The sequence below is a fragment of the Pholis gunnellus genome (assembly GCF_910591455.1).
Source record: "Pholis gunnellus genome assembly, chromosome: 20".
Lineage (NCBI taxonomy): Eukaryota > Metazoa > Chordata > Actinopteri > Perciformes > Pholidae > Pholis > Pholis gunnellus.
This window is the reverse complement of record NC_136547.1, coordinates 6,513,783-6,541,600: the sequence shown is the minus strand read 5'-3', so window position 1 is coordinate 6,541,600 and position 27,818 is coordinate 6,513,783. Positions and strand designations below refer to the sequence as shown.

General features: G+C 42.8%; 1 protein-coding gene across 1 annotated transcript in view; it reads right to left on the bottom strand.

Annotated features, from left to right (window-relative positions):
• Nucleotides 1-781: 781 nt before the first annotated feature.
• LOC306712242 (cadherin-12-like) overlaps nucleotides 782-27,818 on the bottom strand; it is a gene marked incomplete at both ends in the record, with an annotated part of 57,871 nt that continues 30,834 nt past the window's right edge. Inside the window, 6 exons of the mRNA XM_079181423.1 lie at nucleotides 782-1,293; nucleotides 3,899-4,150; nucleotides 6,027-6,144; nucleotides 10,123-10,244; nucleotides 14,590-14,726; nucleotides 18,784-19,037. Coding sequence (XP_079037549.1) covers nucleotides 782-1,293; nucleotides 3,899-4,150; nucleotides 6,027-6,144; nucleotides 10,123-10,244; nucleotides 14,590-14,726; nucleotides 18,784-19,037 — 1,395 coding nt within the window. The remainder of the gene's footprint in view (nucleotides 1,294-3,898; nucleotides 4,151-6,026; nucleotides 6,145-10,122; nucleotides 10,245-14,589; nucleotides 14,727-18,783; nucleotides 19,038-27,818) is intronic.

The following is a 27,818-nucleotide window of genomic DNA, read 5'->3' as shown; positions in this document are numbered from 1 at the left end:
AAACTGTGTTTATTACATGACTGAACTGCAGTATTTAGCCCTAATCATTTTTTTACAACTCTAGTACAAGTCTATTCACAGGACCCACCTAACAGAAACATACATTTTCATGTGGGCCTTTTAATTACAAAATTCCTCGAGTGTCTCCAAAAATAAAAAATACAGGTTGATGACTGAGAGATAAATAGATAAATACACAAAATTGAATCAAACTCAATCAGCCAATAAATAAATAGAACAATAAATAACATTCAAAACATCTTTGGCCAAACTTGGGCCACTTCATTGTCCCCACAGAGTTGACATTGGTGTTGGTAGATGATTCAGCCAGTCAGAGCACAGTATGCTGAATCAGCTTAACCTATGGGGTTCTAAGAAACAACACTGGATATGTGGCATGAAATAGCAAGTGAAAGAACAATTATATTGAGGCACTTTTAAGGATGTTCAAGGAAATGACAACATTTCCATGTGTATGCGTATTCCCCAACAGGAAACAAAATGTAAGACGAGAACATTCAATCGAAAGGTAATTGATTGGCTGCCTGGCTCATCTAATCCTGTTACCATATGTTCCCTCTTTTTTCTTTTTACAATTTTGGGACTGAGCATGGTAAAGTACCACGTAAAATAGAAACCGGTGAGCTGGAAAAAGATGAGAACTGATAACATGGGAGGAAAACAATGGGAAAACGTGCTTGTGTGTGTGTGTGTGTGTGTGTGTGTGACGCCAACTTAAAGACCATTGTTACATGTTTGCTTTTCGAGTCTGTGAATAACATCAATGTGTATTCTCCGTAGTGGTTGAGTCCGACTGAGTTTCTGACTGTTCCCCAAATATCCCTGCCAGTGTCTTGAAGCGGGGCCCCCAGTCATTGAGGTAATCATAGTCCTCCTCGAGGTCTATGGCAAGAGAGTCGATGGAGCTGAGCGACTCTGCCACAGAGCCGTCGCCCTCGTAAGCGTACGTGGCCAGGGAGTCGTAGGGTGGTGCCGCGTTGTCCACGTCGTGCTCTGTCAGACGCTGGTTGATGAAATCTCTGATGTCGGCGCTGTCCTGCGAGACCGGCAGCCTGGGACCTCGCTTCAGCTCAGGTTTAACGTCCCTGCGGAACAGATTCTCTTTGACAACCTTGGGGTTGCGAAGTGTCCCCATGTCAAATGCGTGCGTGTCCTCCTCACCGCCACCTTCATCGTCGTAGTGGATCACATTATCCCGGATGTCCTCTTTGGATGACATGAGGGTTTCCTTCTTCTTCTGCCGCCTCAAGCCCACATAGAGGACCACGATTACTGGAGGAAAGAAATCGAGAAAATTACATGTTAGTCCACTGTTGACACATCCACATAACTGAGCCTTAAACGTGTTTCCTGTCAGGAAAAAAAAGAGATTATGGGGTACAAGTTATGGTCTTTGGGTTACAACTGGGTCAAATGTGGTTTGTGCTTTTTATATGTTAAGACATCACTTTGTATCCATGTTACCAGCATGGCTCTAGGGATGGCAGGGTCAGTCAGTCCACCACCAGACTTAAATATTTAAACAGCGTTTGGAAAGATTGCCATGGAATTTTGTGCATTGAAGTTCCCCAGAGGACGAACCCATATGACTTGGGTGAATTGTCATAAGGCGCCATTGTTTGCTGAGCATTGCTGTTTTGCAGTGAAATGTCCAGACAACATTTGAATAGATTAAATCTCAATAAAATCATTAAATGTCACATTTATTCAAATCCCCCCTCAGCATGAATTGTTATGACTTCGATGATACCCTGACATTGTAGCTAGAACCACCAGCAGGTCTAAATGTTATTTTCACTTTGGTTTATACACGTATGTGGAAAACGAGTAACATTCCCATCAGCCTCAGCTGTAATTTGTGTTTATCATTTGCATGCTTACAAACTAAGATAAGATTGTGAGCATGTTAGCATTCAGGTGTTGACAGTAAGCTCAAAGCACCTCTGTGCCTAGTACAGCCTCACAGGGATGCTACTATGGCTGTAAATATACAGCAAATGCAATCCCACTGAAACTATGGTTATAAGTAACATAGAAAACACAGTTTTCATCCCAGTTTGACCTGCAATTCAATGCCTTCTGGGAGTTGAACTGCTTTTGTAGCTCAAGGCAAATGAAGTGTGCTGGCAGCGTTATATGCTTTCAATAGATAGCACGAGAACTGCAAGCACTGCTGGGTAAAATTGTACCGCTGAGAATATACCCAAAGCACACAGTTTAACGTTTTTTCATGCAACCCTTCAGCGGTTGCCCGAGGTTCTGCATATTTCAGACACTGTAGTCGTGCCACGGTGTGATCTTCAACAGTTAACGTTACAATGAATTTCCTTCTCTGCCTTTCTCCTGTCAGTGCAATCTGTCTCCCTCTGTGTCCCTCTCTCTGTCTCCTCTGTGAAATATGCAGTAAAATATGTTTTCCTTTGGGTTTTTAATATACAGTTGCATCCAGGCATAAGAGCAATGGCCAGGATAAAACTGTAATCATTCATGTGAATGAGCCCAATAAATAAGAAAAAAAGGCTTCAGAAGGTCTCTTCTTTCCATCCTTGCCGAATCTCACTTCCTATCTGCCTCCCTTGACTACCATGCGATTGTGTCTACCTGTGTATAGTGTGCCAGCTCCCCCCAGTGGCACCAGCGTAGACTTCAACAACAGTCAGTTATTGGAGGACACACTGGTTGAACACGGCTCGTCACTGTGTGCAGCCAATCCACATCAGTTTGGGTAGAAACAGCAATGCAGATGAAAGTCCCATGCGCTGATCTGTTTAATTTAACTCATCATTTCTCCTCACAGGACAACTGGGTCATCCTGACAAATCCTGCACAGGAACTAAGTGGCTCTGTGCAAATGTTCTCAGTGTGAGTTCTGTTTGGCGGCAGCCTTTGGGGGGGGGGGGGGGGGGGAGTCAACTTGGAGCTTTGAAGACATTCCTCAGAGATCCAGGGTACACACCGTCACAGCTCTACCGCACACACCGCAACAATGGGCCGTGTGCTTTTATGTTCACATATAAAGCAATTAGATACAAGCAGATATTTCACATGAATATAATGAAAGAGGATTTATGACGAGACACAGCTGAAATTTAACAGTGGATTCTTTGCTGGAGTGAGCATTAGAAAGAGACAGAGAAAAGTAAATAGAGCTCAATTCAAAGGTCATGGCTACCCTTGACTTCCACTGTAAAACAGGAGCTACCGTAACAACGGACTATCACATATTCATAATTCAGAAAATGATCCCATAAAGCTACATTTACTTCCTCCCCGCTATGTAAATGAGTTTGGACATTAATAGCGGAGAATGAAGGAGGAGTTTTACAACCATGACCTTGTGGGAAATATAAAAGCTGTAGCCTGGGAAGTAGCCACAGAGCAGCAAGATTGGATTTAGTTTATAGAGCCAAGCGTCCCTCCCTCCAATCTTGAACGTCTCATTGAATGACCAAATTCATATGGGTTCTGTAATTAACTGCGGACACTCCTGGAGAGACGCCAGACCAAGTCTGACGGTCAGCTCAGCGTGTTTGGATTGGTGTAAAAAATGTTAATAGATCTGGCTGTTTTGAAATGTTGTATTTTAGATGTCGAGCTCAGTGTCTTACAATGAGCTTAAACTTTTACATCACAAGCCAATCAAACTCTAAAAACTACCCGAGGCAGATTTTAAAGGTACAAATTCACTGAACACGTCAATTTAAATTATAGACGCCACAGACTTGCTGGTTTGGACAAAGTAGTAGTATGGACACTTAGCATACAGCTTATATGTATATATGTTATAAGCAATAACTTCAATAACTTTCTGATAGTATCATGATCACAAATGACCCAGTGCGTCAACGAAGGATGTTTACAAGCCAGAAGGTCTCACCTAACAGGATGATGATACACAGAAGGATGGCGACCAGAGCTCCTGTGCTGAGACCCACGGGGAGAAAGATGGCCTCGGCGCTGCAGGTTAGCAGGGAGCCATTTGATTCGCAGCCACATACACGGATAGTCAGGGTGCCGGTGCTGCTCTTAGGAGGGTAGCCATTATCGTCAATCACCACGGGAAGGAAGTAGATCTCCTGCAAACGCCGTCTGAAGCCATTCCGCTTTGTCACAATCCCAGCTGTGTTGTCTAGATGATGGGGGGCGGGGTGAAATCAAAAAGACATCTTCAAAACAGGCGGTGATTTTTTTGTTTTTACAAAGGGCATGTGGTCTGAGATTAAACGAATCTTCAAAATGTGCATGGGGAGGCCTGAAGTAGTGCAGCAAGCGCTTATTCCTTGATCTATACAGGTTAGAGAGTTTTTCTGACCGAAGCAAAATAAAGTACACCCCCCAAGTACTACCTCACATCAATCAGACGATCCTCCTGAGCTACATTACAAGTCGGGAGGTCCAAGTATGTGTATGAGAGAGATAAAACTTTTCAATGTCTGATAACCCTTTATGTTTGATACCAAATCCTCTACCCAATGTGCCTCCCTGAATGTGATGAGAAACTGCAACGTGTCAAAGAGTGGTCTTATCAAAGCTCTCGCCGTTTTACACCGCTTTCTTTCAAAGCCGATAGAGCCCAACCACACCCAGAACATCATTCCCCAGGAAACACTGCAAAGCGTTTTGCGTCCGCACCGCACCGTGCGGACTGTTGGGATCGGTTGTTGTTTTGTTATCTCTGAGTGCAGGCAGCATCACTCCAGAGAAACAGCAGATTAGCGATGAGAGATGATAGATACAGAATATAAATGAAAGCACACAATGGGAACAACTTGGGAAGACAGCCGGAGGTGTGAGGATGGGCGAGTGGAATAGAGGCCGACAGTGCGTAGGACGGAGAGAGAGAACGTGTCAGGTCGGACCTGCCCGGGTCTGTCTCTACAGCTAGACCGTCTGACCCCTGTCACGCCGGGTTTGTTCCACTGACGGAGCCTGGCACTTTTTCCTGACAGGTCAGGCGTTTTAGCACACCTTGCATGTTGTGCACAACCGTGATCTTGTTTGGTCTCTCTCTCTCTCTCTCTCTCTCTCTCTCTCTCTCTCTCTCTCTCGCTCCCTCTCTTGCCGAACCTGTCCTGCGGTGCCTGTGGTGTTTGTGCTTCCTGTCCCTGCCCATCAGATCTCCCTCTGTATCTGGAGAGTGTGCTTGCAGGGGCCTCTGGCAGTCAGGAAACTGCAAGACGGTGTGTCCAAAAGGGAAAACTGGATCAGAGGTTCGGACCCGGTGTTGTCAAGGATGGTGAATGCATTCGTTTCCCCTGGCTTCATCCTGCCATGTCCCACTTTTCATTACCCGTCTTTCTGGTTAGACTTCAAAGGGCTCGGCCAGTGCACACTGCAGAGTGTCATATATGCCCTTATCATAAGACAACGTCTGACTGCATGTGTTTAACTTATTTTTAGTACTGGGACGTGTCAGTCCATGAGCTATGAGCAACAACCTTTTCAAATAGCAAATGGGTGTCCAAATTCCACACTAACCTTCATGTAGAGATGCAATAATAAGAATAATGGTTCTATTTGTTGGATTATTTGCCCCCGAATTCAGCTGTTGTTTACGATATACAATAAGTAGATTTTTTAATCACTATCAACGCCACTTTCAATGCCATTTACAGATATTTTAAAGCTGTGTTTTTTTTTAAATTGTGTTTATTTCATTCAAAAAGTTTCTATTTATCATCTGATTTCTTTCCGAGAAACTGTAATTGCCTGCAGGCACCATTTCTTTATCATACTGCTAATTTGTAATCTCTCAGGAGTCATGCTGTGAGTGTTGTGGTTTCCATAGTTCACATGATGAAGCTGCATAAAGTGTAAACATACGTGTTGTGTAAACCCCTCAAAACAGAAATTTCAAATCTCAATTGGAATATCCTGGTAAAATAAAGCTTATATAAATAAAAATATCTCTCCAGGTGATATAATCAGTCTGCTGTTTCACACTGTACTGCAATGATTTGCCATGTCACCAAAATGAGTTGTTGTCAAAATACAGGAAGACTTACTTCCAAAGTCCCGAATGGTGAAATTCTTGTTTTTCATGTCTTCCTTTGGTGATTTGAAGGAGAACTGTTGTCCAGCAGTCGGTAGATCCTGGTCTTTTGCACTGAATGTCTGAATCACCTGTTAAAAATGAAAATACAAATCATGTACTTAAAAAGGAAGGCGTTCTTCTCTCACTTGGTTTGAATTTTCTAGTTGTACTGCCTGTATCGGGTACACTGGTAAACAGGAAACTGTCCAGATTTTGACAGTTGGAAGGTTTTGTTTTATGAATGTCAAATATGTCTTTCTAATGGGGAATAAAACTCCTACAGGTCAAAATGTTCTGGCATGAAAATGTGAAAATATTCACCATTGAACAGAAGGTGTCGACTAGTCCTGAACTGACTGCATGTCAGACCTGTCAGTGCTGAAACAAGGCAGTGAATATTTCTCAGATGCAGTCGCTGAGCAATTTTGTTAACATTTCTAGATCACCTCGGCACATAGTGTGATGGATAAAGGTAATTCAGAACTGCTGGATCTTTTTCAAGGGTCGAGAACAAAACCAGTTCTTTTTATATATTGTACAACTACGACACGTCAACAAACAGGAAGACTTATATTTGAAAATGTGTGAAAGTATTTACTGAAACAAAAATATTTCCACCGTGTCAGACACAGACTGCTGATTCAGCTGCCTTTGTACCAGACTGCTGACGACTTTCTTCATTTCCCCAAACGTCTCAGAGCTTCGCCTGAAACCGGCTGTCCTGCCGGCTGTGCTACAAGTCTGCTCCCCCCCCCCCCCCTGCTCACAGGACTTGACCTGCTCAGACCTGATGCCTCGGCCCTGGTGCAGGAGCCACCAATCAGCCCTCCTGCCTTGTTACATCACCCCCAATGTGTTGCTCTCCGTCTCTCTCTCTCCCCTCTCAGTGTTTGAATAAAATCCCCTCCAGAGGAGTTAACCTGACACCAGGTGTGATGAATGCTCTGTTGTTTTCCCCACAGCAGCTGTACACTTTGCACTGTTTTTTTTAGCGACCGAATTGGCTTGTTGACGAATAAATCTAAAGCTGCAAAAAGCAATTACTTTTAATTGCATCTAATCTATCAATCCTTTTTTTTTCAGAAATATTGTCTAATGTCCATCCAAATTGACCACAAAGTGATGTCTTGAAATTGCATGTTATGCAGGGTGTTCCAGAGGACCAGCAGTTGCCATGAAGCTGCTGTGTCCCTGATTCGATTCGAACTGGCCAGGGACCTGTGATGTATGTCATACAACTGTCTCTCTCCCATCATGTTCTGACTAGCTGTTCTATTGTCTGTCCAAAAAAACCCACTAAATGTATTCAATTTACAATAACAGATAAGACTAAAGCTGACAATGAATTAATAGCAGTTTTGATTAAACATTTATCTGTCGTCTGCCCAGTTGTTTAATCAACAAACACGACAGTAAAACAATTGCTTAGTTATCTGTAATTTTGTTTTCATTTGCCCCTAAAAAATGCCCTTTTGAACCTTTTTAGATCATATCCACGGTCATATTGTGCACAAATGTAACAATATATGCAAAAACAATTACAGAAAATCTATTTATTTGTGTATCTTATTTCAAACTCCAATCATCTTTCTACCCGTAAAGCAAAATATGACGTGTGCTTACGTAAACCATCACCGAACAATTTCAGGCAATAATCTCATGAGATCCATCCCTTAAATCAATCTGCATCTTCAGCCACAAGGGAGGTTTGTGTGGAGGCACGGTCCTGTAATCACATTCTAAGCAGTCTAATCAAATGTGAAAGGATTTGATTTAAATCCTTCTTTTTAACTGTGCACTGCTCAAATATTGCGGTTCGCTGGGGAATACCTCTTATTACAGAGCCTAAAGATGCTCTATCTTCTGTTTCACTGGGACTTCAAAGGTTCAGAGGCATTCTATCGACTGTGTCATCGCGGAAGAGCACCCCTCCCCCAAGTGCTGTTAGCTCTGTCAGCACTGTTAGATCCGTGGGCAATGTTAGCTTAGCTGTCGCCATGTTGAGAGCCATGTGGAGTCAATAGATATGCTCAGAATTTCATATTTAAGCACCTTTTTACTGCTAAGCATATGGAAATGTGTGTAGCGTATGACAGCTTCAGAGCTAAAAAAAAGAAGAAGAAGAAGAAAGCAGGCATACTGTATTAATCCCTCAGGGGAGAATTCATCATCAGTATTTGGCATTAGCCTTTAAAAGCCATGAGGTGTGTTTGATTTTCTAATTACAGTATTAATTATAATCTATAGTGCCAGAAATGCTCCTTTTCTTGGACTTTAAAGTGCTTCTCACCTCTTCTCGATCACAAGTGGAGCCGTGGATGCTGTAACTGCTGGGTTCTATTGTATATGTTTAATGGCTTTAAGTGCATTCTGCTTTTGCACTCAGCCGCATTGTAAATTACGCTAGATAAGAGTGCCAGCTAAATGCTGTAAATGTAAATGTAATTATGCCAGCATAAAAGACTGATTCGGTGGGTTAGCATTTCAACGTGGCATTATAAAAAGCCTGTGAAACGAAATACATTACAGAGTGAGGAACACATAATAGCACTGGCTGTCCTAAGTAGATCTAATGCGAAGAGCAGTAAATATTCTTGTTTTATGTTTCCTTTGTGGTTGCTTTTTCTCATTTCACACTTGACCAGTTGACCAGTCAGGACTCTGTGAGTGCAATAAATAAGGAAATAAGGGAACAGTCTGCTGTATGACTTTGCCACAGCATTTGAATTAGCAAATCTCAGTTTTATTAAGGTCTCAGGCCACTCTCCCTCCCGATCGTCCCACATATTTGCATGAAAATAGTCAGTTGCTTCTCTCGATTGGCCGTGTCCTGCTTACAGATTATTTCGAATGGGAGGTTGTGGCACAGCGGGAGACTCTCTAAATCAGGCGGTTTGCATGTTTTTCAGCAGCGTGAGTTCAGATAATCGTCTAGGGAGACGTGTGGTGGATTTCTTTCAAGAGAGGATCTGCAGTTCTTTATGATCCAGCAGCTGTGCACAACACCTGGAGGAATCATGCTGTGGAAACACTCTAAGAAAGTGTATGTTCTTCTCTGGAGAGCAAGGGAGGCGAAGGCGAGAGAGGGGATGCCTTTTTGAATCCACGGCACATATTGCATGGTGATTGCAGCTGATGTGAACATAAGGCTGTGGTTGTCTAGTCTTGCATTTGATTTCTGCTTTTTTTGACTAGTACTCGTGTTTTTTTTAATTTTTTGCATTTGGAATTTGATTTGTTAGAAATGGGGTTTGAGGCCAATTTGATGCTGGATTTCAAAGTGTTCAGTCAATCTTAAAGGCTCACGACGTGACAAAAAAATCCCAGCCAACTTCCTGTTAGGAAGACAGCGATGCCCTCCCTTGCAGGGCACAGCCGTTGTTTTGATTGCGACAGGCCCGAGGACCAACAAAAACATCCTCGACGTGATGAGGAGTCTACAGCAATTTGATAGACTGCCAAGGAAGCTGCTCCCTCCGAACGCTAACTGCATATAGATGCTGGTTAATGGGCTAATTTACAGGCACAGGTGGTTTACAATGTGCACAGGCAACTTCTCCACTGCATCTCAAATATATCATCTGAAATGTACTCCAGGCTGCTGATATGCAAAGTACTGCTGTGCTTTATGATTGCTTCTTCTGCTGAATCGAACTCTACGCCACAATCCGTTCAAGATTTAGATTCATAGTCTGCGCTGAAGGGGTCTCTGCTTTATTCAAGTGACCTTGAGTAGAACACTGGAAATCAACCTTCTGTTAGGCGTCAAAGTGAGAGCTAAATATGTGTATTTATTACAGCAATGCGGTGCTCAAAAAGGAAGAACAAATTATCGCCACACACCTCAAGATCAGCCTATGTGTAAACATTGACACTTCGCTAGCATTTATTTAGATATCCACACCTTTCAGATTCAGTTTAACACTTTTTGCATCGTCTTTGCGGGAGGACAAACAACAGCTGTCAACTCGATGAAAAAATCAACACGTCTTAAAACCTGCTGTGTTAAATGCCACGACCGCATGACGTGTGCATAGACAGAGGCAGAGGAGAGAGTAAATAAGTACCTGTCCCGCTTTGGCATTTTCACAAACAAAGGTCTCATGAGGACTGGCGAGTTCAGGCGGGAACTCGTTGATGTCCAGCACGTTGACAGTGACGGCCACCCGACTGGTCAGAACTGGACTATCTGGAGAAGAAAACACAACACACAAGTGTTTTAAATAAAGTGTGCACACTGTGACACGAATGCAGAAAAGGATACAATGTTGGTATGTTTTTGTTTTTGATTTTTTTTCAAAGCACTGACATCATGTGGATAAGGAAAGTACTACCATCACACGATGAGCCCAAGCATAAAGGTCTATCACTGTTGCAGTAAGATGGCCAAGTGGTTAAAGAGACTGTCATGCCCGAGTGTCCAGTCAGAGTGTCCTTGAGCAGATGTTAAACCGCCTAACTGCTCGCCCACTGTCGTGCGTCTGCTCGAAAAACCTTTGATGTTTCTAGAACACGTTGGTGCACGAACTGCACCCGGACGCTGCCGTTTTATGGCGCTTTTGATTGACGATGTAAAGGAGAATTAAATTAAAAACACGGAAGATACATCCCGTGCACTGACTACAAATAAAGCATGCCTCTCATTATGGGATATGGCTCTTTAGAGAGAATATTTTCTTTACAAGCTTCTTCTTTTTTTTTCTTCCTCAGGTTGTGTTATGGGTTTTAGCCATGAGTTGTGCAGCACATATTAATTATAGTGTGAAAGCCCCCTTGAGAGGGACCCACTGGAATCCTGGGTTGTTTGTTACAATGTTTCCTCACTGCAGGGGCACAGCGGGGAAATGTTCTTTTTGTGCGAAAGCCCAAGTAAGGTAAACTTTATGGATTTGGTGTGGGAATAGGCTTTGCTCTGCAGTGGGGGGGCTTAGTGTGCACTTGTTTGTGTGAGTGCCAGTGTATGGGTGCGTAGGTGGGTGGTTGAGAAGAATGCAAGAGGGGGGGGGGGGGGGGGGGGGGGGGGCAAGCGTCTCAAGGGGATTGGAGACGCAGCCACAGCTCAGTTAGTAACCTGTGTCTGACCTTGATGGAAAAGCAATCTTGCCACCGAGGTAAAACTGACACTGAGCATGGGATTTGCTGCTTTGAACTGACTGAACTACTAACATTGATGCTCAGCCAGCAAAAAATACTGATCTCTCCTGTCATCGAGGTCCTGAGGTTTTTTGGCCTCTAAAAAGTTTGAACGACTTCAAATCTAGATCAATGAAATGTGTGAAATGTGTAAAATGTCTTTTAAAGTCCTTGGCTTCTGGATACAAGAGTTTATGATTTCCCCCTCATCTCATCTCAAAACCTCATCTCCATAACTGTTGACTGCCTCTGTGTGTCATCGGTGATGTATCTTTCAGCCCACTAGATGGAGCAATGGGATAGCGCTTATATTCAAATCTGACTGGAGTCAGCGTTTCAGCTCCACAGCAAATGCTCTATTTATTTTTATTTAACCAAATTCTGTATTGCTACGGAATGCTTGATTGGTCAGCCATGAAGCTACCTGCTTTTTACTTCTTTTATACTGGATATTACTTTTTTTGATTGAGCTCATTTTATTAAAAAAATAATCAAGCAAGCAAGCGTGCACACAATCAACCACACATCTATGAAATGTGCTGCAAAACAGAGATAGAAGCATTCCTTATGCTCAGCAATCTGTTGAAAGTGCAACGTTGTTTAGAATAAGTTATTAAACTCACAAACTCCATCTTCGGTGTGAAACTACACTCAATTGATGTAAGTAGATAGAGAGCGCGCTCCTGCCAAGGTTATTATTGCATTTAATAGCTCTTCCCCTCTCTTTGACTCCTAAAAATTGCCACTGGGCTTAAATGCCAAAACCGTTAATTTAACCCCGGCTCTTATTTAGCACGCTCTCTGCTGTGCACTGAGTCTCGGGAGAGCAGCAGAGACTGCTCTCATTTTGCTGCATGACTGCAGTGTCTAGCAATGACCGGACTAATCTCTGAGGCTTTTCTGAAGTGAAAAGTCTCCAACTCAGGTGTCGTACTAATCATAGCCGTGCACAAACGCCTTTTTATTCGAGGCAAATGTCATCCGACAACTCGTATTGTTGGATATTTTCCTCTGAGTCACCGTAATGGGCAATAAAAGGTGTGGGTGGAGAAATGTTGAAAAACATTAGCAGCAAGGACACACAGTCGAAGCAGAAACGGGTCAAATGTGGAGCTCTGCATGAATTTACTATTTATTGCAAACTGCTCTGCAGGGCCAACTGAGGGTGCTCGAGAGTGTACAAATGTCAGAACGTTTTTTTTTTTTTCCAGTTCATACAATTATTACTGTGGGTTTTCAAGGTGTCTTGCTTGAGTATTTATTGCTGTTCTTTATGGTTTTAAAATCTGAATAACAGCCAGACAACATCCCAAAGATGATAATAGCATGCACCTCAGAGGAGCCGTAACAGCTTTCCAATACTCAGAGCACAAAGTTCTGCCAAATCTCACTCAAGGTCAAAAACAGATATCAACTCAAGAGTTGGGATATAAACTCCAGTTTGCTGGGTTTTATCTCCATCCCTGTTTCACCAGTTCAACCATTATTTTCTTCAACACTGGCTTCGGATGTGAATTCGAGGGGAACCAGAGAAGGCAGAGGCCTGGATCAGAGGCTCACTTGGAGGTTATAAGAACGTGGTCAAGGGCAAGGTTTGCAGAAATGCTTCTCAATTCCTGCATCAAGTATGATGAACCAGGTCAGCCTCGCCATATGTCGATGAGTTGTACAACCATTTGTAAGTCATTTAGCGTGCGATAACATCGCCTTTCTTGCTTTCTGCGTGACATTTTACGCCGTGTACTCTGTACTAACTGCAATGCAAACACAGAATACAGAACATGCTACGCTCAGAGCAGTGCCATAGTATAAAAAGTGAGAGACAACTTATGGAGGGAACAAACACAGGACTTTCAACTAGGAGGCCGCTGTTTGTGCCACAAAGTTTTGTTGAGTTATTTTGACGTGTTTTTCATACTAATGTTATGCTGTTTAGGTTTTACTTAGTTTATGTACTTATTTTAAACTCAACCATTAGTGGTTTTGTTGACTAAACCTAACCGCCGCCGTTTCCCGTTAACAACCTGGCGTAAGGTGACATGTGAAAAGCCTAAAACGTGTTATCATGACATAAAAAATGTCCTTAAAATGTCTTGCTATTTACACACCGGAGCCCATCAGCTGATGACAGACAAGCCTCTGGGTCTTTATGTCTGGGTTTCTGGTGTTGCCACCAGATATCCAGGCCAAGACTTCCTTTTCCGTGCGCTGCTCATTGTTAACGCTGGAGTTGGAGTTTAGGGACGACGTGTTTGACAGGATTGCCTCACAAGTAGCCAGTTTACTAAGCTAGTTTTAAACCAATAAAAAGGCTTAATCATCCTCAGACGACGGCCAGTGGGTTCCAAGATTGCATACCGGCCGATGAATTCTGCCTCTTCTTTCCTCTACAAGAACCTTTTACCTGCATTCAACCCAAGCCGGCTCGAACGTGATTGGTTAGTACTAAACTGCAACCAGAACGCTTACAATACCAACATCTTGTCCTGTTGACGACAGGTTCTGAATATGAATGCAGAATGAGTTTTTTGGGAGATTATTTATACGCCTTCGCTTAAGATTAGGTTGGATAAACTAACTAAACATGTAACGCACTTGTACTCTTAAACCACCAACTCCCTCCTTCCATCACCCCACATCCTTTCAGTCTACCTCATCCTCCAGTTCCTTGACATTTATGCACAAAAGCCACACAAAGATACGCGCAAACACACACTGGGAGCAGAATTAGCATGTCACTACCATGACCTTGAGGGGAAGTGAGTAATATCAGTTTCCAAGGCGACAATGACTCAAGTTTTAACGGCTCATATTTCACAGTCTGTCCTAATGAATATACAGCGTGTGTAATTTTGATTGAGCACCAGCCAGCCTCTGGGATAATGACTTTGACGGTTCTCCGCAGATTTGATGACTTGATGACGATGGATTTGCTTATTTATCCGGAAATTTGCTCCACTTCCTTCATAAAAACATAATTAGCTTGATGACACGTCTTAAAAACCGCAGCTCCGCGTCTGTTCCTTCTTTCACAACATGCTGTGACGCCACTGCATCTGCTTGCTGTACAGCTCCAGAAGGTTCAAATGTTAATGCCGTGTAAGTAAAAGTTGATTCTGGCAAGACACGCTCTCGTTCCATGCCAATGTCATCAAATGTGTTTAAAAAGGTACGAAAAAATGAAAACAGAGTTGAGGAGGGTATGCTAGAGGAGACAATGTCGTGAAGATACATTCCTCCGGGAGAGCCATCATGGTTTATAGTCACCTATAAACCTTTCCAGCAAAATGGGATTGAGTATTGACTTGAGTAAAAGTGTGTTAAATCCTTCACACAGATTATGGCAGGGGATGGACAACGACACCTGCATGAATCACGATCGATCTTGTTGTCATACTTACTAAGTTTGGTCGCCACGATGGAGATATTGTGCCGGGCGATGCTCTCTCTGTCAAGGAGTTCGTTCGTGGAAATCGTTCCCTCCACTGGATCAATGTCAAAGTAGCTGTCCAAGTCACTCTTCCAGTCAATGGAATACCTGAAAGAAAAAAAAACGTTTGTTTAATGGCGTCCATTTCCCACATAAACCAGAGAATTAAACCACAGTGATTTCCCCTCCGGGCTCATGTATATGAGTTAGGTGTAATGTAATGTTGGCATAGCCTTCATTACTCATTCTGAACGGTCATTTCCAGAAAATGTGCTGAGGATCGCATATACATTCCAGTCCTATAATGGGGCGCATGTACTTTGGCCATGCTGAGCAAACGAATTTCTTGGGAACCTAAATGAATTTTAGGCACCGTCGAAACTGTATCAATCTCGCACAGCCGACGCACCGCACAGGCGTACAATGTTGTTTTGGTGTCTGAGAACAGAGGGTGCAATGTCCTCTCTGAGAATTACATCTTTGGTCGCGCCCAGTCGCTCTGAATGCAAACGATGACATACAAAAGAGATCTGAAACCAAACAGCATGCCGCTGACAGCGCCATTCATCATGCCATGCTATTTGATCTTAAAAGGCTATTTTTCATTAATAATTTTGTGAGTACCCCGAGGAGAAAATATGTTGTTGTGCTTTATTCCTCTTCACAAGGAAGGTCAGAGGTTAGGGGGTTCGATGCCTTGCTCATGGGCACTTACACTGGAGAGAGGCTTGATTACTTGACTTGAGCCTGGACTTTTCCACATTAAGGGAAGCCTCTCCATGCCACCATTCAGCCTCATCTTTCTCGTGGCAATCTATTTGATCTTTAACTATTAATATTCATCATACTTGTTTTTTTTACACTATAGAGACTCAAACTGGACTTGAGTCGTTAATAGAAAGAGGCCGAGAGTACATTCAAACCCCCAAGTCATTAATGAACATTATTTAAAAACCACTTCAGTAGATTTCTTTTTTTTTCAAGCTTTGGTTACTTCGTCCACGTCCTCCCTGAAACTCTGTGTGGCGCGTAGCCTTGAAGTGAACATGAACGTGTCCAAACTAGTTTAGTGTGAGTGTCTTTGATAAGTATTACGGCCAAACTCCCATCAAGAGTTCAAAAGATCAATGGTTCACAATTTATCCTCAGGGCACAAACGCTTTTTTTGGGGGGGGTTGGTATTATTGGAGGCAAGCTGCTACTGAAGCATACGTTACAGTGAAAGTGTGACCCAGTGGTTAGACAGCCCGCCTCACACACAGAATACTACAGATTAGATCACATAGTATGAATGTTTTTGCAATTTCCTTGAGCAAGAAAACACACCCCAACCACCGCACTTGCAAAAAGATATATAGCAAAAAAAAAAAAATGTCTCAGAAATTACATTTCCCTTCATACATGTGAGAAAGAAAACATCAACACTGTTTTACTTGTAATTGGATAAAACTCAGATTTATCTTCAAGGAGAATGGAGCTCATCAACAGTTGTGAGAAAGAAATCACAGATCTAAAGAGACTACTTAAGCTCAACTCAGTACTGAGAAATGCAGATATGAAAATTAATTACGCCGTTATCACCTACTTTGAACTGACGCAACGTTAATTCAGCCTAGAGAAGATTACGCATAATACAAAAGGTGATCCAAGAAACAGTTTTGTGTTCATTTTCCACAGCTATCGATTTTTAGAGCTTCCAGTTTGCTGCAGTGTTCGTGTCTTCAGTGTGATTTGTGATACCACCATTTTAGACAGAGGCCAAAAGTTCAGTCTTTAAAAGTCAATTCAAACTTTAGGAAGCTCTTGAGAAGCGGCCAACAATGCAGAATTCATGAGGCCCCTTTGTTTCCCCAGCTAGAGTTAACTCGGCTCTCTACCGCTAAATAGCAGAATCAGTCTAAGGCTAAAGTCTAAAAGCATAATTCCCTATGCATGATGGGTCATCGGGTCTATTATTTTGAAGTGAAGAATGCAAGGCTGCTCTCCGAATGCACACAAATGAACAATGTCAGATGTGCTACTGATGAATATTTAAAGTGCTGGAGACAAATACGATTCCTTTTTGTACAGATTGCTACTTCTTCTATTCTTTTGTTTTCTCCGGAATAAAATATTCATAATAAAACAACTTCTGTGCATGCAACAGGTATTTTTGCTGTATCTGTGCTACGCTTGAGCAATACATCTTCCAAGAACCATTACTACGACGTGCCTGAGCAAAAGTAGCGACTGTGAGAGGAGGTCAAAAACAAAAGGGTTCTCATGCATTTTTTAAGAATGCACTTCTTTTGTCTTTGCCAATGAGGGTCTATTGTTATCTGCCACTCATGTGTTATATATAGCGTGTGTGTACTTGTGTGGTAGTGTGAACACAGCAAGACAGAGTACAAATCAGGATTTGAGTCCAGCATGTCAGATCTAAAAAAACAAAACAGAGCAGGGATGTTGGCATGTCCAACCTGATAATTACCCAGCAGAGACTAGCGGTCTACAGCACAGTGCCTTGTGAAATGAATTAGGACCCTGGGGACATGTTGTTAGGCTATGAATTTCTTTAGATGAGGATTAATGTTTGAGTTCTATGAAAAACAATCAACATGTATTTAAGCGTATAAAATACCACTGCAGAAAAAGACAGCTGTGTCTGTTAGACTTGTTCCATTTGAATTACTCCCACGAATGTTGTACAAAACAACTCTGACAAAAACACAATACATCCACTTCGCTATGCAGCTCCACAGACAATGGGCTCAATGTTATGTAGTTCCACAACTACACTAATATATACAGTAGATTTACTGAACGACTGCATAGAAACAGTTGGACACTCTGTTAAGACAAAACATTTCAAAATGACAACCAGTTATATCATTACAAGCCGTAGTGGATGTCAGCCAAAGGGGATGACCTACAGTATATATGCTCCCTCAAACATTAAAATCAGTTCCATTGAGGAGTACGTCACAATACAGAAGCTAAAGACGCGCTAACTTGTTTCACTGGGACTTTAAAATGGTTAAAGTTAAACGTTTTTAAACTTATTCTCATTAACACAAAGGCTCTGCATCCAACAGGCAACAATAAAGCAAACTGCATGGCTGGTTAATAAGAGGAAGTTAGGGACGCTGTTAGCCAGAGCTGAGTTGTTCAATAAGTCATATGGCAAAACATATTATGCTTTAATTGATTACATTGTAGTGAGTAAACATACAAAACCTTTTAACTGAATATATGAGTTCATTCTCAAACTAAAGTCAAAAAATATTTGCACTCTAAAAATTGCAGATATGCAAATATGGGGCCACTAGTAAAGTTATAATGTCGTCTCTGCAACATATAACGTCACGAAAACGTTGCCAAGAGATGATGCAAGCAGGATTTTACACGACAATGACAATGTCAAACGTTCTACATGGATTGATTAGTCCGCTGATGAGTAAAGCTGACAATACTCTCAAGATTGAAGCCATGATGACATCGATGAATGGAGACTGGAGACATTGACGAATGGATTAGAGTTCTAAAACCTTCAATCACTGGCTGCAGTATCGCAGGACTTCTCCCTTTTAGCTCTTTTATCCTCGCGGGAGTAACGAGGGATATTTGGTTCAATAGTAAAGCCTCTCAAGAAGAAGATGTGCAGTCAGATCCACTTCATTCACTATCAGTATTTACCCCAGAGTAACATCTAGTCCTTCTGGATGATATAAGAATACATAACGGTGGTCTCTGACAGTCTATTTCTATCTCTCCCATCTACAGCAATGGAAAAATGTATTCTTCAAACTAATTTCTATAAGAAATGTATATTATTCACAAATAAAACCTAAACTGCCCTTTTATACTGCCCTGTATGCATTCTAAAGCCCCCTTTACTTCAATTCAGCTCTATTACAGATTGAAAATGTTAACATTTTGCTGGAGACAAATAAAAAGGGCTATGCAGCTGGTAAAATACCTATCCACCTAATGGGGTGTGTGCTATTGTGCTTCTCATCTTGTAACTAGCGTGCGCCGGGCTCATCATAACAGTGTGCACCTGACTTCACTGCACAGCGTAAATGTTTCCGGCATTTCATTTGATACTTTTTCTTGTACAACACAGTTGTTACTGAAACTCATGTGTAAAGTGTTGACTGTGTCAGGCTGAAGAGTTTAACTTTACCTGACATGACTGCTGCTGGCATCTAAATCCTGTGCCGTCACCGCTCCGATAATGGTGCCCGCGGGTGTGTCCTCGTACACATCCATCACATAGGAGGGCCTATTGAACACCGGGGGCTCATCCACATCCAAAACGTTAATCTTCACTGTTGCTGTGTCTTTGAAGGCCCCAAAGCTTTGGAATCGTGGATCCAGATGAGCGTTGGAGGCATCTACCTTAAAGGTGTACGCCTTCTTGCTTTCATAGTCCAGGGGCTTGATAAGGAAACAGAAAAGAGGCCAGTTAATGTTGCTTTTACAGCTCATTTTAAAATAATAATCGTGTTGTGGAGGCACTTCTGCTGTAATTGACTTTCTCTGTAGCATTTATCCTGTAAGAGCACTTGAAGAAATGCAGTAAGTGAAGAAGAGCATCCGTGTTGACAGCGAGATTGCCCTCTGCTTATTTTGTCAGCATTTTCAAGGATGAGTACCTGCAATCAATTGTAAACATCAGCCTCCTCATATCCAATGAATGTCAGTATTTGGATGATTTCCAATGTTTATGTTGTCACTCAAAATTCATTGAAATAGCATTGTTTTCAACCTGGCCGTAGAGAGTAAAAACACAGATATGACGTCACAGAGGATGATAACACTTTCGTTGTTTGAAGGTGCACTGTTTAGGATTTGGCGGCAGGTTGCAGAACGCAACCAACGGCAAAAGATGGCCGACGCGAAAACGTGAATCTAGAGCCAGTGTTTGGTTTGTGCGTTCTGGCTTACTGTAAAAACATGGTGGTCGCTCCGTATGTAGATACAGGTTATTATACACTTTAAGAAAAAACAATACTTGATAATAAATTACATTTCTGCCAACAGATCCCCCTCGATCCCCTGCTGTGGAATGGCAGTCAATAGCAGCTTGGTACCTACTGTACAGCATTTCATGTGAGACACACACACACACACACACGTCAAGCTGCTCTTTCTTGGTTCAGCAAGAACTACGCCCCTTTACAAGACTTCTCCCAACAAGAGCTTCGAGGTTCATATGTTCTACCTCCTCAAGCTCCTGACATATCAGCTCAGGGTCAATTAGTCTGAGGCGAGGGGTGGAATGTGAATCCTCGGCATGTCTGCAGCTGAGGTGTAAACATCCGACGGCAGTGACACCCGTGTTCGTGCTTCTGCCCGTCTCCTGCCCTCTCATGTGTGACCGACTGTACTTGGCGAGCTTGCCGTCGGTCACGTTCTGGTGCCCCGCGGTCACATGAGAGACATTCCTTTCTGTGTATTTCAAATTGACTAACATGTAACCACTATGGCATCAATGCTATCTTCCCGCCCCAGGACTTGGGCTCCTCTGGCAAGTTGTTGCAAAAGACACCGACTGAAAACAGCTGGTAACGACTCAACGAAATGTCCTTCTGTTAAGAGACAGTGAGAGAGGGGAGGTGCACTGGAGGAAAGTTTTTCTTTTGAGGCAAGATAAACACAGCCAGTCGTCTTTCCAAATTAAATGCACATGAATTAGGGATCTAATTAGAGTCCAACCACTAGAAATGATCAGAGGCCGTGCGGTCGTGATTACACGGCGGCAGCAGATGCTTCTTGAGCCCTCTGTCTCCCCTCCATCTCCATGGTTTCACAGTCTTGCTGCTACAGCAGGTGTCCGTAAAAAGAAAAAAAGAAGAAGTGAGAGCTATGTGAAGGCAAGCCAATCTGAAAGCAATCATTGACCATCAACCACCATGATTGGTTTGATTACAGTGCGCCAGATGCAACTGGCTAGGCGCAGCTATAAGATCCTTCAACAGGAAATACACTCTGTCCCTTTCAATCTCTTTCAAGAAGTGACAACACGGAGAAGACCGAGCTCCCCGAAGCAACATTCACGTATAAAAATGGAATTCGTTGCGGGTGTCATTAAAATGCTGATCCCCACAATCAAACTAAAAGACTTCCTGCCAACTTACACCTCCAAAGCAGCCTACAATGTACAGCATTATTTCAGCTTACTGAGCTCCCTGCTGGTTGCTGGGAATCGCTGGAAAATCAGCATCAAAAGGAACTCAATGTACTTTGCTTCTCAGAGAGTGATTTTTGGACACAGAAAGAAAAAAGTCAATAATTAAATTAAGACGTTTTTACTGTTTGGAATGTATGTGATTCTAAACCAGGACCAAAGAAAAGCTAATTAAATATGATATGAATGAATGATTACCTAATAAGAGGCCCTCTTTGCACTGTACATCATAATGTGCCCGAACCACCATATGGACAGTGTAGCTCAGCAGAAATCCTCACACAGGTGGGGGAGGAGGATGGAAGGCGATGCTGGTGAGGTGGACAGCAGGAGGTGTACATGACGCAGGCCTCATTAGCCAGCGTCTCGCGGGGACGAGGAGACGCAGTGCTTTCCATCCCCAACATGCTGCATCATTCACCACGGTTAGGATAGAGGCCCAAACTCTCAACCTTTTATAACTGTCTAATTTGTATATAATGGTCTGCTACCGGAGGACATTGTGTTGTGTTGTGGGATGAGGAAATGCTCTTTTCACACACACTTTGCAGTTTTGACACAAATCTCTCTCTGAGCTTGCACAACTTGCATCCAAGAGTTACATTTGACGAATTACTGCACATAAATAATATTCTAAAAGGTGCAGGTGGTCAGTAGTGTTCTGCTATGCATAGAGTTAAGGTTTTAAACCTTGTCACACTACGTCAGACTCATGCAGTTATCTTGATCTAACTATAATTGCTAGCAGGCTAATCCAGCATTACAGAGCCAGAACACAACTCCACATTTGTTCAAAACCCAGTGAAGAGTGGTTTGGTGTACTATACAAGTCGTGATTGTAGAGCCAAGTAAGCAGCTAAAACTACATAGCTAGCAACTAAAAGCTAGCCGCTGTGCACTGAAACTCCATCGTTAAGGGGGAAAAAAAGTTAGTAATGATAACTAGCTAGTAATAGAGCTTGCTAGTGAAACATATACATTAGATACCAATGAACCCCTGACTAGAACAATTAGGTTTATTTTCTGTATACTAGTTCAAATGGACAGGAAAACTAAAATACACAAAATGGAGGCCTTAAGTTTGCTTCACTGCTATCTGCTATCTCACACAGAAATTAACAACGTCTTTTATAAGATGCTCTCACTGCTGTTAAAGGCAGATCACTCTGACAACAGTTTCACTTGGGAGCCATTCTTAGTGGAGCAAATGCCTTGATAAGCTGTAGCTAATAAGCTAACAGCGTCAACGAACTCAAACTGATTATTTTCCCTATTTCCCAAAGTGTGCCTTCACCAGAGGGCAGGTTACGTGACCTTTTAAAAGTCTCTGCGCTGAATGACAGCACACATCTGAACTGTGTCAGATGACTTTGTACACTCAATTATCACATCACTGAACACAGAGCAGTTAATTTGACATATATATCTATTTTAGTACACACTGTAGTCAGGACGGAAAAGTTTTTGCTCTTAAAGGTACTTAATTAAGAAGCAGCAAAGGAAAGAGATGACGACACATTGCAGCTCACTTCCTCAGTAGATGGAGGAGAGAGTGGCCCTGCTGACACCCATGGAACAATGCATGGACAGCCATATGATTAACTGTCAAGCATGTCTGGCGGATTCATTTACATATCCCGCTTTAGGTGTGGAACAGTAATGTTGAGAGCTTCACTGCCTTTTTTAATGTGTCTGATATTCACCAATGTCCAAGTATGTCTGGGATATCTGTTGTTAACTAGGAATAAAATGGGGCCAGGAAGGGGTAATGAGAAACTCTGAGTTAATGAGAAGACGTGCTAATGTGTCAACGCTTGACTTGGGGAGAATCAAATCAGATCTGGAGGCCATAAGGGAAATTTCACAGAAAAGGAAAAAAAAAATAAAACGGCCCTTCATTCTCTGACTGCATGTTTCATTTCGAGTTTTCTTCCCCCTTCCTGGAAGATGACCTACTTATGCGCTCAGAACCACTGCTGTATGAGTAAGTATTACCCACACATATATCATCCTTAAACAAGTTGCACACACCTATGCATGTTCATTTACACGTTTGAAGTGTCTCATTACGGCTCCAGTTGTGTTGCACCTTTTTATGGGTTACTGCGGACACAACAAGGAAGTGTATCAGCGGAGGAATTTGTAAGGAGGACAGACCGAGTTCCTCCCGTGTCAGTGCCGCTGCTCTTCAACATCACAACAGAACACACTTGAAATTCTAGGCATGGTGCAGCGCCCTTTGATATGTAAATGTGCACCTTCATTGCACTGGCAGTGATACTGAATGAAGGAACTTTTTTTTTTTTTCCTGCCAGTTGAACCTGTTATGTTCCAAGGGAATTTGTTAATTCATAACGGGCGGACTAATCAGGGCATCACAGTCTCGCAGGTACAGTATTTCGCTTCAAACACAATCAAATTGTCAGGCTTACACTCGTGAATACTGAACAATGGATGTGCCAGTTGATGATGATGTGCTAAGAGGAAATCCATGAAGTGAAATCTGTTTCTGACTTGATACTAAGGTCTGTTTCTGGTCCCCTCCCCCACAGCAAGCGCTCCCTGCGCGCTGCAAAGTGTTAGTTGCAGTTGTTTTTGATTTTTTTTTTGTTGAGCTTGCTGGTTATTTTGGGGATGGGAGAAGCAGGGTGATATGTGCATATCGAATAGGTTCTCCGTCTTTGTGTGTTCAGTACAGTATTAGGATAGCAGAGTTCAATACTGAAGCGAGCCTTTCCCCTTGAAGAATCATTATCACACCCCAGCGAGTCATTAGCAGGCTGATTTCATTTGTTTGTGCTGAACACAGGTCTTACCTGAAGAGATTAAATAGGGTGGAAAAATAATGCAAGTGTTTAATCTGAGATGTGCAGAGTAGTCTTGAATCCATTTACCACAGAATTATATTTTTACAATACCACGTATGAATCATTAACACCCACTCACACGATTTATCTTCTGAGAGTAAACCAAAGCTCAGCCAGACATGCCGAAAATATCGGGCATTTCTAATTGCAGACGTGTGAGCCAGTACATTTCTCCACAAAGCCACATTCGTGCGGCGTCTGGATGCTTAATTCCAGCGAGGCCAAAACCCTCCTGATCCCACACGATCACCCCCATCATCCGGAAGCTAATGATTTGCCTGTTGGCTTGCAGCAAGAGCTAATAGTCCCAACAACGCCCGTTAAGCTAAACAAGTTATTTTCTGGGATGCAAAGCCGTTTCAAGGTGAAAAAATTCCCACTGAGATTTTGAGTCTTGCCCTTCTGTTGCGTATGAGTGCCTTCTTTATAAGGTCACTGCGGCCGTTGACTGACAGTTCAGCAAGACCCTGCCATGCAGAAGAATGCTAAAGACCTCTGGCCATCATTGCGCCATGAGCAGTCAACTGACCATGGAGCACAATGAGCTTATCAGCAGCAGAGAAAAGCCTACATGCCCCAGAGAGTGAATTGTTGTCCCTCTGAATACTTGGGGGGGTCCCAGCACTGTGGAGAGGCGATGTTCACTTTATTGTGCTGCCATCAGTCACATGGGTTTGTGTCCTTTGTTGCCTCGAGGCATCTCCCCCCCCCCCCCCCCCCCCCCCCACCCCCTCCGAGTACTCACAACAGTGGAGTGCCATCTGAGAGCCTTGCCAGCAGCCCTGTCCACACTGCAGTGGAGTGGAGTGGAGTGACTGTGAAAGACTTGCGCTGCCACTCTTAATCGGGCAGGGTTAGCCCTGGGATGAGCCCCGAGACACTGGTTTAATCTATTACACCCACGCCTCCCCAGGCCGCCAGAGAGAAGGCACTTCGACGACTCCGAGCACCACCTCAGCCGCCTCTTTTCCCCTCTTTGTACTAATTCACTCAAATACACACACCACACATAAAGAAATGCACACACACACACACACACACACACACACACACATTGCTCCCTGCTTGGTTGCTCGGTGAGGTGTTATACATCCGTGTTGGGCAGCTGGACGTCCTGTTGTTCTCAGGTATTGTTCCCTTCTCGTCTCCTTCTTTCGACTCCCTTTCACACCGGGGCCTGAAATAACTCATTTCGCCTCCCACTGGAACATTCAGCACTATAATCAATAGATTGTATTCAACCCCTGTCTGTGAGCAAGGCTCCGTTGGTATCGTGCCGCCGGATGAGCTCTTAATGCTATCAGTTTTAAGCTATTATATATTGCATTCACCCTGTGGCAATTTAGAGATTATACAACCCACTTTCACAAGGTAAGGACGTTTTGTAATTTTACAATGCATGGATGTGTCCTTGTGTGTGCTGTGAACTATATTACACTAGAGCCCACTGCATTTTATGTTTTAAACCAACTTTCCTTCACTGTTTTCTGGCCCTCAGTCAAGTTAGCCGTTTGTTCATTACTCTCGTCATTTGAACATTACTTTTTTTACAGCCCGCAAGTGTCTCATCAAGATCGAAAGGCAGTAACAGCTTCCGTTCTCTGAAATGATTTACTGTTCAAAGAGCCCAGTAATGACATTTCTGATAGAGAAATTAGACTGCAGTCACTGTCTGACTTCAGTGAAATTAAGTCCTTAATTGATGGCAGGGAAGACGAAAAGGGCATCTTGCCTCGATGCTGCCAATGGCTCTGACTTCAGGGAAGTCTAAGTAGGGAATCTGGGCAATTAGTGGCATTTTGTTGTGGATGCAAATGTTTATCAGTGTTGCATCGCTGTCGGTGACAAGCTCTTTTCTTAAATGCCATGCAACACTACAACATTAATCACCGGGATGTGCTGTACTTTGGAAGCGTGGAAAAACAATGTCACCTCATGCAAGCTGGATGAATCATAGGCCACTTTTCTAAGTGTGTCACCTGATGAGAACCACACTTCAATTCACATTTAGTTTATGGATATTTTACTGTTAACATATTATTAGTAATGCTATAATTTATGTTCTTTTAAAGGGTCAGTTCCCCCCCAAAATCAATGTATTTACATCCCCTGTTGTACTATTGATCAATCTAGATTGTTTTGGTGCGAGCTGCCTAGTTTCTGAGATATCGGCCTCCTCTCCAATACAATGGGACTACACGGCACCAACGTCTTGCTGTGAGCAGTTTTATGTAGGAACTATTTTCTTTCTTGTTGCACACATTACTACTGTTTATCTACTGCATCAGCAATGTTTTAATGATAGCCAAAAGATTTGTAAACCTCTAAGAAATTATTAAACATCTATAAACTTTACATGGATTGATGGACAAAATAGCTGTAACACTTGATTAATAATTTGTTTGTAAAGAGTCATAAACATGATCAGGATAGCTATTAACTACAATTTAAATACCGATCAATTTAGCATTTAATAATGATGGTTATTATAACATATTTTGTTGTCTCCTTCCATTGTTCTGAATCCTTCAGACTGCCTTTGTCTGTCTCTGTCCATGGTGCTGAAACATTGGAATGTAGTTTCTGGTTGAGTCAGACATCTCTCCCTTGCGTCTTGTCTCATTCGCTGTTTGCTATATAACAGACACTATATATATACTGTGTATATATGACTTCCATTAAATAATTCACCATTAAATGCTAGATTAAACCAGTGGTTGATTTGTGAGTGCAGCCCTTTGCACAACACAAGTCACCTGCCCTTCTCTACAATGTTTTTCTGAACCCCTCTGGCGCTCTGGGGCAACGGATTTGGAGGCAGTGCCAGAGGTCTGCAGCAGATGCTCTTCATTCAATGCACTGTGGCCGCTGGGGGCATTCAGTTTGTACAGGGAGGCGATAGTCCCGTTTGAAAATGGATTCCCTGAATGTGAGCCAGCAAATGTTATGCCACACATGCTGCCATTAAACAAAGCCCTTCCTCTAGGCCTAGAACAGCACATTTCAATTACGCATATCTGCCATCTCTTCTTCTCCCAGGAGGAGGCGAATAAACATGCAAATGGACAAATGACATTTAATCTGACGAAAAATTATTTTACCAACACAACCCAAGGTTATCATGGCGGTGCAGCCAACATGTGGGAGTGCTTTTGCTGTCCGTAAACTGTATGTATTGCAGTGGTCCACGTGTAGCACAACGCTCTGTGTGCACACATTTGTCTGCACGTTTTCCTGGGAATTCACTGGTGGATTTACCTATTGTCTCCCGTAATCCTATGTTTTGCAGATGGGATGTGCAAACCCCCCTCCATGCCTCGGTGACTCTTTTTTTTCCTCTCCCCCTGTATCGTCAGACTGGGAAACGGATGATCATCCTTTGAACCCATTACTCAGCCTGATCCTCTTATCATAACCAACATTCCGGAGTGTCTAATTTGGGGTCTGCCAAACTGTGCTCGGTGTACAATGTGGCTTTCGTCTACGTCCCGCTGTGGGTTTTATTTTATTTATTTATTTTCAATGTCGGTGCAAGGGAGGGAAGTCAAAAGAGAGACACAGAGAGAGGGAGGGAGATGGATCGTCTGCACGCATTTGCACACCTGTCTCTGGGGATATTCCACCAATCTGAAATGAGACAAGTCTGTGGGTGGGTCAGTATTCTTGGAACACGGTGAACAACTCATAAAGGCTTCATCTCCAGCTCCCCACACCTTTCCAAGGCACAGCTCATCCTTTCTCCTTTCCCTATCTCACTCCGTCCATGTCCTGCTAATATCACAATCCCACACGCGTAGAGGCACATGTTGTTTCGTAAATTACACTGCGGTGGGAAGGCTTGGTCAGTTAAGGGGGCTCAGAGTATCCCCCGTAGACGATGCCTTTGTGCGGTAGCTTACCACTGCAGGGAATACATCATGCTGCCTGGATGCTATATGGCAGTATATCAAACACTGCGAGGAAAACAATGGGAGGAAAGATGCATCCTCGCCATCCATTGAGGTTATACATGATGTAAACAAATAACTGTCCTCATTAACATCATAATTGCTTCTTGTCTCATTCTGTTATACCATTAGCGTCAATGAGAAGGTCACTATATGATGATCTATAGCCGTGCTTATGATCACATTAAGTACATACAATATATGTACACGCGCA